This window comes from Mandrillus leucophaeus, unplaced genomic scaffold (genome assembly GCF_000951045.1).
Source record: "Mandrillus leucophaeus isolate KB7577 unplaced genomic scaffold, Mleu.le_1.0 Scaffold986, whole genome shotgun sequence".
Taxonomy (NCBI): domain Eukaryota; kingdom Metazoa; phylum Chordata; class Mammalia; order Primates; family Cercopithecidae; genus Mandrillus; species Mandrillus leucophaeus.
Window position 1 is genome coordinate 23,186 of NW_012110763.1, and position 12,857 is coordinate 36,042.

The 12,857-nt window shown below is 33.9% G+C and overlaps 1 protein-coding gene across 1 annotated transcript in view; it reads left to right on the forward strand.

Annotated features, from left to right (window-relative positions):
- Positions 1-1,516: 1,516 nt before the first annotated feature.
- The window catches only part of LOC105532795 (membrane-spanning 4-domains subfamily A member 5-like), a 33,575-nt gene continuing 22,234 nt past the window's right edge, over positions 1,517-12,857 (forward strand). The window contains exons 1-2 of the mRNA XM_011971081.1: positions 1,517-1,564; positions 8,782-8,925. Of these exons, the coding sequence (XP_011826471.1) occupies positions 1,517-1,564; positions 8,782-8,925 (192 nt within the window). The remainder of the gene's footprint in view (positions 1,565-8,781; positions 8,926-12,857) is intronic.

Below are 12,857 nucleotides of genomic sequence, written 5' to 3' on the forward strand. Positions count from 1 at the left end.
CAGTGTAGGACATGGTCTGCTGTGGACCATAAGTTCCTCTTGTTCGAGTTTCAATTTTGTAAGTTTCTTTTTTTTGCTCCCCAATACAGTGCTACAGGAAGGAGGGTGTTTTTTGTTTTGTTTTGTTTTGTTTTGTTTTGTTTTGTTTTTGGCGCTGAGGAAACAGACTTTGAAAGAGTAAATGATGTGAACAAGGTCACGTAAGGTAAGATTTGAACTCACGACTGGTAAGATACGAACTCAAGTTTGACTCTTTCCACTATAGCTTTCAATTTCAAGCTTAATGGGCCATCTCAAAGGCAATTTAAGCCTTGAAAGTTCATGGTTTATATAAGTGAAAGGAAACGTTTATAAACGAAAAATGTAAAGACAAGATCTTAGACTTTGACAGTCTTCCCTTGGAGATTGGGGAGACTGTCAAAACCACATGAGAAAATGTACAAGACAAAGCAATTAAAAAAAATGTTGCAAGAAACAAAAGCTATCTCTTATTAGTTTTAGCAAAATTAAGATATATTTGTTATAATATATGAACAGGTATTTTACATAATGTAAGGACCAGAAATCAGCCAGGTTTCTGAAAGAAATTGGAACTAGAAAATGGAAAGCCATCATAATCTTGGGAAGTTCTGTTCTTCCATCTCTGCTTTTCTGTGGGTGTCTTCTCTATCCTCTCACTCTCAAAACTTACTTTCTCTACAATTTTGTCCATTAGAGAAGAGCATGGCAATGCCACTGCTACTAAATTTTTACGTCTTCTCAACAAGAGACCAGCCTGAACAATCTTGGAAAGAGAATATCATGAACTCACCTTGCTTTAGATGTTTACCTTTGACCCAATCAGCTAGGATGAAATAATAATTATGGATACTAAATATGGATGCTAGGGAGAATAACACAGGTTATATACAATCTAATGATAGCTATCTGTGAGTTGTAATTTTCTTATCTATTGAACACCCTCTCTATATTTTTATTGGTTCCTAACTTATGAAGCCCACCTTTCAATAATATAACTTATCACTCTATTTTCCAGCCTCCCCTGCATCTGGTGGAGGTATATGACATGGGTTCTTCCAGTCAGGTACCCCTGAACCAGGCTTTAATTTAGAGGGAAACAATGAGTAAGAGAATAAACCATGGCAACCAAAAGCCCAATGTTTCTGACCCTGTAAGATGTGGGGATATGGGTAATTTCTAGAGGGATTGATGTTATTGGGACAGTCAACATATTTAGTAAATATTCTATTTACTAAAGCCTAATTTAAGGTTTGTAAGTGAACGAACAATGTGAGAGGTAACTAATGGATTTCTCAAGATGGTAATCTTGGTGGTTTCATGCAAAAAGCTCTCAGGGAACAACAAAGTCATGAAAAATAGGCAGCTGTAGGTTGGATTTCCCTCTAAAGTTTAAGTTTCTTACCCCCAAAAAAATTAACATTAATTTGTTTTCATATTTTCCTACAGAAAAGGAACACATTTATTCTTTCATTTCTCTATTGTATCTTAGTGAAAAATGCCACGAACTCGTCTGTGGATAAGAGAGGAAACAAGAATGTTGGGGGTAAGAACTAAATGCCACTTGAGTGAATAAATGATTATAGTGTTGCGATTTCTAAATATAAAAGGGAAGAGACTGTAACCACCTCTATTATGAACTCCTCAAATGGAGGAATGTTAATAGAAGTGTCCTGAAATTGTTATGTAGCATCTGCATTTTTCCACATTCAGCCTCAACACATAAGCTATTTATCAGGCTCACATTAAATAAAGCAGAAATTATGAATTTATCAGCAACATGTAAATGACCCAACAACGTCTAAACCCACTCATGCTCTCAGAAAACCCTGACTCTGGAAATGGGTAAAGAAATCTCTTTTTGGCATCTATAAATTATTTCAAGCTAAGCTGATGACATGGTTCTAAATGAGATGATCAAATTGTGGAAACTACATTCAGGAGAAGCTGCAGACCATAAAGCTTTATGGACAGTGGTCACAATAGCACTGTGCTTTCAAGATTACCCCCAAAACACATGACTCTTTTTCCAGTCAACTTCATCAAATATGGCAGGTATTCACCCATATTGCTGGATGATTTTGCATTATCCACTCATTTTTGGATGATGGAACCAGATTAGGATTAAACAAGCAGGATTAAAGTTTGGTTCAGGAAAATTCCCAACATCACCAGTATATTATTACTCCCACTTATTTAAGATCTGCCTGATCCTTTGCCAGAATTATACTAAGAGCCTTACGTAAAACAAGCAATGAACCCAATATTTTCTCTCCTCATTTTCAAGGTATGATATTAAAGATGTGGATTCCTAACCCCCTTATCCATTTATCTGGTCTTGATATTGGGAAATAATTAGTTGAAATATATTTGAGAATAAATAAATTTGTTATTGTCTATATTACTGTCTTTCTAATGAGATCTACTGTTATCTTAAGAAGACACAGAGCTTTGGTTTTATTTCATGCTTTAAGACATACCAACAGCCATTTCTCCCTATTCTTACCACTAACTATATCTAAAACTTTGGATAAATACAAGGAGATCCTGAGAAGTACAGATAAGGAAGAATAAGATTTAGGGAGCTTTGAACCCAGAGAATGATATGTTAGTGAGTTTCCTGGGTTTTCTTTTTTATTTCATATACCTCAAGCTGGGTCCCCAGTTGAGATATACCTACTAATGTTTTGAAGCCTGCAATTTCAAAACATAAAATACCTAGGAATAAATTTAACCAAGGTGAAAGGAAAACTATAAGTAAAACTACAGAAGACTGATAAAAGAAATTGAAGAGGGCACAAACAAACAGAAAGACATCCCATGCTCATGGATTGGAAAAATGACGATACTAATCAAAGAAATCTACAATTTCAATGTATTCCAAATCCAAATACCAACGTCATTTTTTATAGAAATAGAAAAAATCCTAAAATTTGTATGGAATCAAAAAAGTTTTCAAATAGCCAAAGCAATTCAAAATACCTAGGAGAGAGGAACTTGAAACATTTGCAACATATAGAAATATCCTAAATACCCTGGCTTGATCATTACACATTCAATAAATGTAGCAAAATATTACATGTACCCCACAAATATGTACAAATATTATATCACTAAAAAATAAAATAAATTTTAAAAATAAAAATTTGATTGATGTAACTAAGCAAGAAAAACAAATATATTAAAGAACTCAACACCACCATCAACCAGTAAAATGTAATTAATATTTATAGAATATCTAACATCAGAACATATACTCTTTTTTTTCTTTTTTTTTTTCTTTTTATTTTTTTACTTTTAGGTTCAGGGGTATATGGGTGGGTTTGTTATATAGTAAATTGTTATTATCGGGCTTATTGTACAGATTATTTAATCACCCAAGTCATAAGCATAGTACCTCATGGGTAGTTTTTCAATCCTCACCCAGTTCCAAACTTCTACCCTCAAGCAGGTCCTGATGTCTGTTGTTACCTTCTTTGTGTTCATGTGTGCTGGACATTTAGCTCCCACTTATAAGTCAGAACATGCAGTATTTAGTTTTCTGTTCATGTGTTAGTTTGCTTAGGATAATGGCCTCCAGCTCTATTCATGTTGCAGCAAAGGACATGATTTCATTCTTTTTTATGGCTTAGTGTATATGTACCACATTTTCTTTATCTAGTCTACTGTTGATGAGCATTTAGGTTGATTCCATGTCTTTGCTCTTAAGAATACACATTCTTTTTAAGTGTCCATGGACCATTAATCAAATAAACTATATTTTGGGTCATAAAACAAACTTTGAAATATTTAAAAGAATTGAAATCATATGGAATGTGTTCTTTCACCAAAATAGAATCATACTAGAAACCAAGTAAGAGAAAGATAACAAAAAATCTCCAAACTTGAAAATTAAGACACTTCTAAATGATTAATGCTTTAAAGAGGACATTTCAATGAAAAATTTATAAAATTCAATTAAATTATAATGAAAATACATGATATCAAAATGTATAACACTAAATGCTTACAGAAAACAAGAAAATTGTCAAATAAATACTCTAAACTCTCACCTTAAAAAAAAAAAAAAACTAGAAAAAAGAAGACCAAAATAAACCCAAAGAAATCAGGAGAAAATAATAAAGATAAGAAAATAAATCAATAAAATTAAAATTTAAAAAGTAGAGAAAATCAGTACAACAAATAGTTGATTCTTATAAAAGATCATCAAAATCAACAAACATCTAGCAAGACTAATCAAGAAAAAGAAGACAAAAATTATCAAACTCAGAAATAAAATAGAGTATATTACTACAGATAATTTACATCTCAAAATAATATTAAGAGACTGCTATCAGTAACTATAGACACAAATTTAACAATTTTGATAAAATGAACAAATTTTCCCAAAAAGCACAAACTACAGCTCAATATGAAATAGATCATTTTAATGGCCCTATAATTGTTAGAAAAATTAAATTTGTAATTTCAAAACTCCTGAAAAGGAAATCTCCAGGCCAGGCCTGATTTCACTGAAGAATTCTACCAGATGTTCTTAGAATATTCAACACCAGTTATTTTCAATATATTTCAAAAAAACAGAAGAGAATGAAACATTTCCCAACTTATTTGAAGAGGCCAATATTATTCTGATACCAAAAACAAATAAAGATAGTACAAAAGAAGAAAACTATAGATCCATATCCTTCAGAATATAGACCCAAAAATCATTTATGAAGTATTAGCAAATATAATTCAACAATATTTAAAAATACTTTTCCACCATGACTAAGTGAAGCTTATTCCAGATATACAAAGCTGGTTTAGTACTCAAAAAGCAATCGATGTAACCCATCATATTAATAGGCTAAAGAGGAAAAATCACATGATCATGTCAGTTGATGCAAAATAAACCACATTTGACAAAATTTAACACCTGTTCATGATATTTTAGAAAGCTCTTAGAATAATAGAAATGTAAGGGAACTTCCACAACCTGATAAAGAACACCCACAAAAAAACTTACAGCTAACATTATATTTCATGTTTAAAAATTGAATTATTTTCACCTAAGATTGGTAACAGTGCAAAGATATCATGTCTCACCATGCTTACTAGCACAGTACTAGAAGTCTTAGCACAGATCAATAAGATAAAAAAGAAAATTAAAAAGCATACAAATTGTAAAGGAAAAAATGAAAATATCCCTGTTTGCAGATGACATGATGATCTATGTAGAAAATCCCATGCAATTAAAAAAAAAAAAAAGACTCCTGGAACTAATAAGTGAGTTCAGTAAGGTCACAGGATACAAGATTAATGATCAACATACAAAATTGATTATATTTTTATATAATAGCAATGAACATATCGACAACAAAATTTAAAACACAATACTATTTAATATCAGCCAAACAAATACTTAGGTATAAAGTTAGCAAAATATGTACAGGACTCATATTTTGAAAATTATCTAATACTAATAGAGGCTGAAGCGGGTGGATCACCTGAGGTCAGGAGTTCAAGACAAACGTGACCAACATGGTAAAACCCCGTCTCTACTAAAAATACAAAAATTAGCCGGGTGCCGTGGCACATGCCTGTAATCCCAGCTACTCAGGAGGCTGAGGCAGGAGGATTGCTTGAACCTGGGAGGCAAAGGTTGCAGTGAGCTGAGATCATGCCACTGAATTCCAACCTGGTTGACAAGAGCAAAACTTCATCTCCAAAAAATAAATAAATAAAATAAAATAAAAGAATTCCAAGTAGGTTACGTAAATGAAAAGACATTTATTGTTGTGACTGAAAATCTCAACATAGTAAAAATATTAATTGTCCCAAAATTGACAGATAGATTTAGCACAATTCCTATCAAAATCCTGGAAATATTTTTTGTAGATTTAAATAAGATTATCAAAAATTTCTATGGAAAGGTTGAGAAGCTAGAATAGCTAAAACTTTTTAAAGAAGAATAAAGTGAAAGGAATCATACTACTTGATTTTAAGACATGTAAGTACAGATATTAAGACTGTGTGGTATAGGTGTAGTAACAGATACACAGATAAATGGAACAGAACACACTATCCATAAGTAGACTCATACAGTTATGGTTGACTGACTTTTTATAAAAGTAATTCAATGGAGGAAGTATAGTCATCTCTAAAAATTGTGTTGGACTAACAGGATAACCACTGGCAAAAAATAAAAGAACCTCAAACTAAAGTCTCTTACCTTATACAAAAATTAACTCAAAATGAATACTATATTTAAATATAAAATATAAAACTATAACACTTTTAGAAGAAGGCATAGGAGAAAATATTTAGTACCTAGGACTCTAGAGCTCTTTAACATGACCTTAAAAACATGATCCATCCATAAAAGACACAAATCAATAAATTTTACTTCACCAAAATTAAGTTTTGTTTTGTGAAATACCCTTGTTAGGAAGATGAAATGACAAGCTACAGAGTAGGAGAAAATGCTTGCTAACCACATCTCTGACAAAGGATTTATATCTAAGAATATCCTTCTTAAAACCTTAAGACTCAACCACAGAAAAAACACAAATGATCCAACTTTAAAACCAGCAAAAGACATGAAAAGACATTTCACTGAAGAAGATATACAGATAGCATAAGCATATAGAAATATGCTCAACATCATTAGCCATGAGAGAAATGCAAATTAAGACCATAATGAGAGATCACTACAAACCTATTAGAACAACTAAAATAAGAAATTGTGACAATACCAAATGCTGGAGATGATGCAGGGAAACTGGATCTCTCTTACATTGCCAGTGAGAATATGAAAATGATATAATCACTCTCAAAAATAGTTTGACATCTTAGTTAAGTACTAAACATACACTTACCATTAAATTTAGCAAGTGAGCTCCAGGGTATTTATCTTGGACAACTGAAAACTGATGTCTGCAGAATTTACATATGACTGTTCATAGCATCTTTATTTGTAATAGCTCCCCAACTGGAAACTGTCAAAATACCCCCTCAAGAGGTGATTAAACTCTAGTTGTTCATATCATAGACTACTACTCAGAAATTAAAAAGGAGTGAACTACATTGTTACACATAACAACTTGATGAATCTCAAAGGTATTTTGCTGGACAACAACAAAAAAGCCAATCACAAAAGGAACATACTGAATTATTCCATTTATTTGACACTATCAAAATGATAATACTGAGGATATGAAAAACAAATTAGTGACTACCAGAAGTTTAGCATTGTTGGGACAATAAAGATACAGCACGAGGGATATCCTCATGGTGATAGAATAGTTCTGTATCCTGATTATGGTTGTGATTATGCAAATATGCTTATGTGCTAAAATGACACATAACTATACACACACACTGTATCGAGGTTAATTTCCTAATTTTGATATTGTCATATAGTTATGTAAGATATAATCATTCTGAGAATCTGGACTCAGGACACAAGGACCTGTCCATAGTTTTGAAAATTCCTACAAATTTATAATTACTTAAAAATAAAGGGTTTTTTTTAATTCCACATCCTTCACTAAACTCAGACTTCAAAGAAAGTCATTGTGTTCCATGCCAAGCAAGGAGATGAAATGTGCACAGCATGTCAGTCAGTGGGAAAAGTCCTGTCCATTCCAATTTCCCCTTGTTTCCTGCCACAGCCTGCCTGAAGTACCTCTAAATGCGTAGTTTTGTGTTGCCTAGGCGTTAATCTGCAAGTGAAAATAGTATTTTCATTAATTAGCCACTTCTTGGCTCTCCCCAGAATCACACACCAGAACAGAAGCTCATTGCAAACTTCAAGTAGAGGTGTCCATGTTTTAAGAAAATCTGTAAGAAAAATATGTCAGGAATCCCCAGACATTGTGAAACTATGGTGGCAGTATGGCAAAAGATGCTAAGTTATGAACTCCAATTCTGCTCCTTCAGCTTTTTGAAACTTAACCCCTGTGCTTACCTGGGGGTGTAGGTAGGGAGAGTCAGAATGTTGGTTCATTCAGCCGTGGCAGAAAAAAAGCACCCCTGAGAAATATCTACCTGAAAACCAACTGAAAGGCCCTACAGTGATATGTTAGAGGGCTCTTCATACAACTTAGAATTGTCCTCCTACGGCTGAGAAACTGTCATAGCTGACCTATAACTTCAGTGGGTACGAATTATCTGAGACCTCCACATCAGGAAATAGCCCCTTGGAAGAGTGATAGAAAACCAAGGATCCCAAAGGCTCACTATCCTTTCAAAAGGACCCTCTTGTGAAGGACTCAAGACTATCAGTTATAGATGTTTTGGAGGTGGGAAGAACAAAAGGAACCAAAGTTCAAAACCCAGCTTTGGTAAGATAAGAGGAATCTAGGGAAGGTCAGAAATACCAAGTCTAGTTGCCTGTAGAACATAAGAGTTGTATATGCAGGATAATATTGTTGACCTGGGTCAAGAATTCTTGACCATACAGGTCAAGGATTGTTGACCACACAGGGACTGATGACTCTCAAAAGAGATCAATTCTTCTGGACTCCAAGACTAATGCTATGTAATCTCCTGAACCGATCAGATAAACAGACTCCTAGAATAATTTTATTGGATATGTACATAGTCATTATATCTACAAACTGCTCTGAAATAATAAAGTCTCCTTATCTGATTTGAATGTTGAGAAATTTAAAATTCTGTTAGGTCATCACCTTCCATCTTCACCTTGGCTTTTTCTTGATGTATATTCCTTTCAAAGGTTGAACTGAAATAATAATTAATGATAGTATTATTTTCTTCCAGGCCATACAAATAATTACTGGTATACTTCTTGATTGCCTGGGACTGCTCTGGATGTATTTGTTTTTCACACAAATTTTTGCATTTGGAGCCACATATACTCCTATTGCATTACTAACAGCATACCCATTTTGGTCATCCTGGCTTGTGAGTAAATAATCAAATTTCTGATTGTTATTCATTACATTTAAAGACTGTGTATCAGTCAAGCAGTACGCCAGAGACTGAAACTAAAAATGCACAATTTCTATTCTCAAGGAACTCATTTTATCTAGTTGAAAATAATATACCAATATGAAAAAACTTAGATTCTTATCAATGATATTCTTTAATAATAAGAGTCTTTTGTTAAAAGGCTACCTTTTACATTCTTCTAGGATATGAAGAAAAATGATAAGATGCACAAGGGGCATTTTGGGAAAACAGAAAATTGTTGGTGACTATTCAACTGCCCATATGGTATTTATTTTGCCAGTGGGGCAAATAAAAAATGAGAGAGCATAACTGCTGAGGAAATAGTGGGATATATACAATTTGTGTAGGGAAAGAAACATAAAATCTTTGTGTTGTATTCAAGAAGTATTTGGTAAAATTGAACAGAGATTTTAAAATTGAATTTTATTGTGTCTGATAGTATGATGAGTGATGTGCCATTGTCTTTAAAGGGGATATCATGAAGAAGGATATTATGGTGGTTGATGTGCCATGTTTCCCACAAAATCCTGAGTGAAGCTTATTATAATATCACATTTGGAGTTTGATCACTCAACCGGTACTTATTGAGTACCATGATGTGTCAGGCACTGTTTTAGGTGCCTGAGATACATTAGCAAACAAAACAAAGATCCAAGTTCTTATGGAGCTTTTATTTTAGCATGGCATAGTATATTAGAAGATGATAAGGCTATAGAAGCAAAAAGAAAAAGAGTAGGCTAAGGGGGACTGGAATTTTTGGGAAAGTGGTAAAGGGATATAGGTTATCACCTAAAATTGGGTGGTTGAGGTAGGGCTCATTGAAAAAGTGACTCTATTACTCATCTATTGTTATGTAATAAACCACCAAAAACCCAGTGGCATACAATTACAAGCATTTATTTTTTACTCATGCAGACTTGGCAGAGATTCAGCTGCTCTTGGCCTGGTTTCAAGCTACAGGACAAGTCCAGATCCACTCCATATGTATCTTATTGCTTTTAGACTAGGGGCTACTAGAGTCATATTCTTCTCACAATGAAAAGTGAGAACACAAGAGGACAATCCTAATCACACAAGACCATTTCAAGCTTTGGCTTGGGTCATGTTTGTTAAAATCCCAGCTAAAACAAATAAAATGATCAAGTCCTAAATTAAAGAGCAGGGAAGCATAATCCAAGCACCATGAGATCATGGCAAGAGTATGAAAATATATTATTATTACCTAAAAGTAAAAAATTGTGACCAACAGTTCAAACTACCATAGTGACATTTGAGCAAGGACTTAAAAAAGTGATGGTTTTGACCACAAAGATATGTTGGGAGAGAACATTTTGGGGAGAAAAGAGTCAGAATGAAGTCTTCGATGAAGAGTTCCTAGAAAAATGTAGTCAGTATTTCTGGAACATTTCTGGAACAGAGTGAGCAACCACAATAGTAGTAGAAAACAAGCTAGAAAAAATAATGAGGTGCATGACAATATAGGGCTATTAAGCCATTGTAAACATTTGAGCTTTTACTGTAAGTGAATTGGAGTTATTATAGTGTTTCATAAACAGAAGTTAAATAATCTGGTTTAGGTTTTAAAAGAATCACTTTGGTTTCTGTGTTGAAAAGAGAATGAAGGGATCCAAATAGACTTTTTAGAAAGCTACTTCAAAAGTCCAGGTGAGACTCAAAGTTGTTAGTAGTGAAGGTGGTGAAAGTAATATAGATATATGTTGAGGTAGAGCCAACTTACTATCTTGATGGATTGGGTATGGAGTGTGAAAGAAGTTAAAGATAATGCCAGGGTTTTTGTTCAAGCTAATAGAAGGAATGACTTGACATCAAGTGATACAGGTGAGACTGTACAGAACTGGTTTTCAGAGGAAGATGATGAGTTTGCTTTGACAATATTGAGTTTGAAATATTTATTTAATATTCAACTGGAGATGTCAAGTAACCTGTTGGATATGGAATGTAGAGTTCAGAAGACAGAATTAGAATAAAAGATACAGAATTGCAGAAAGGACAAGAATTCACCAACCAAGTATCTGCTGCCTTCAAGAGACTCACCTAACACACAAGGAATCACATAAACTTAACGGAAAGGGGTAGAAAAAGATATTCCATGCAAATGGACACCAAAAGCTAGCAGGAGTAACTATCCCTGTATGAGACAAAACAAACTTTAAAGGAACAGCAGTTAAAAAAGACAAAGAGAGACTTTATTTAATAATAAAAGGCCTTGTCCAACAAGAAAATATCACAGTCCTAAATATATATGCACCTAACACTGGAGCTCCCAAATTTATAAAACAATTACTACTAGACCTAAGAAATGAGATCGCAACACAATAATAGGGGGGACTTCAGTACTCCACTGGCAGCACTGGACAGTTCATCAAGACAGAAAATCGACAAAGAAATACGGATTTAAACTATACCCTGGAACAAATTGACTTAACAGATATTTACAAAACAATTCTACCTGACAACTGCAGAATATACATTATATTCATCAGCACATGGAACTTTCTCCAAGATAGACCAAGTGATAGGCCACAAAACAAGTCTCAATAAATTTAGGAAAATTGAAATAATATCAAGTACTCTCTCAGACCACAGTGGAATAAAATTGGAAATCAACTCCAAAAGGGACCTTTAAAACCAAGCAAATACATGGAAATTAAATAACCTGCTCCTGAATGATCATTGGGTCAACAATGAAATCACAATGGAAATTACAAAATTATTTGAACTCAATAATAGTGACACAACCTATCAAAACCTCTGGGATACAGCAAAGGCAGTACTAAGAAAAAGTTTACATGCCTACATCAAAAAGTCTGAAAGAGCACAAATAGACAATCTAAGGTCACACCTCAAGGAACTAGAGAAACAAGAACAAACCAAACACAAACCCAACAGAAGAAAAGAAATAACAAAGATTAAAGCAGAACTAAATGAAATTGGGGGGGAAAGGCAATACAAAAGATAAATGAAACAAAAAGCTGGCTCTTTGAATAAGTAAATACACTTGATAGAACATTAGCAAGAGTAACCAAGAAGAGAGAGACAATCCAAATAAGCTCAATTAGAAATGAAATGGGAGATATTACAACTGAAACCACAGAAATACAAAAGATAACTCAAGGCTACTATCAACATCTTGTGTACATAAATTAGAAAAGCTAGAGGAGATGGAAAAATTTCTGGAAATTTACTACCCTCCTAGATTAAACCAGGAAGATATAGAAGCTCTGAACATACCAAAAAAAAAAAAAAAAAAAAAGCAGTGAGCTTAAAACGGTAATAAAAAATTGCTAACAAAAAAAAAAAAGTCCAGGACGAGACGGATTCACAGCAGAATTCTATCAGACCTTCAAAGAAGAATTGGTACCAATCCTACTGACACAACTCCAGAAAATAGAGAAAGAGGGAATCCTCCCTAAATCATTCTATGAGACCAGTATCACCCCAATACCAAAACCAGGAAAAGGACATAACAAAAAAAGAAAACTATAGACCAATATCCCTGATGAACATAAATGCAAAAATCCTTAACAAAATACTAGCTAACTGAATCCCACAGCATATCAAAAAAATAATCCACCATGATCGAGTGGGTTTCACACCAGGGATGCAGGGGTGTTTTAACATACTCAAGTCAATAAATGTGATACACCACATAAACAGAATTAAAAACAAAAATCACATGATCGGCTAGGCGCAGTGGCTCAAGCCTGTAATCCCAGCACTTTGGGAGGCCGAGACAGGTGGATCATGAGGTCAGGACATTGAGACCATCCTGGTGAACATGGTGAAACCCCGTCTCTACTAAAAAATACAAAAAACTAGCCGGGCGAGGTGGTGGGCACCTCTAGTCCCAGCTACTCGGGAGG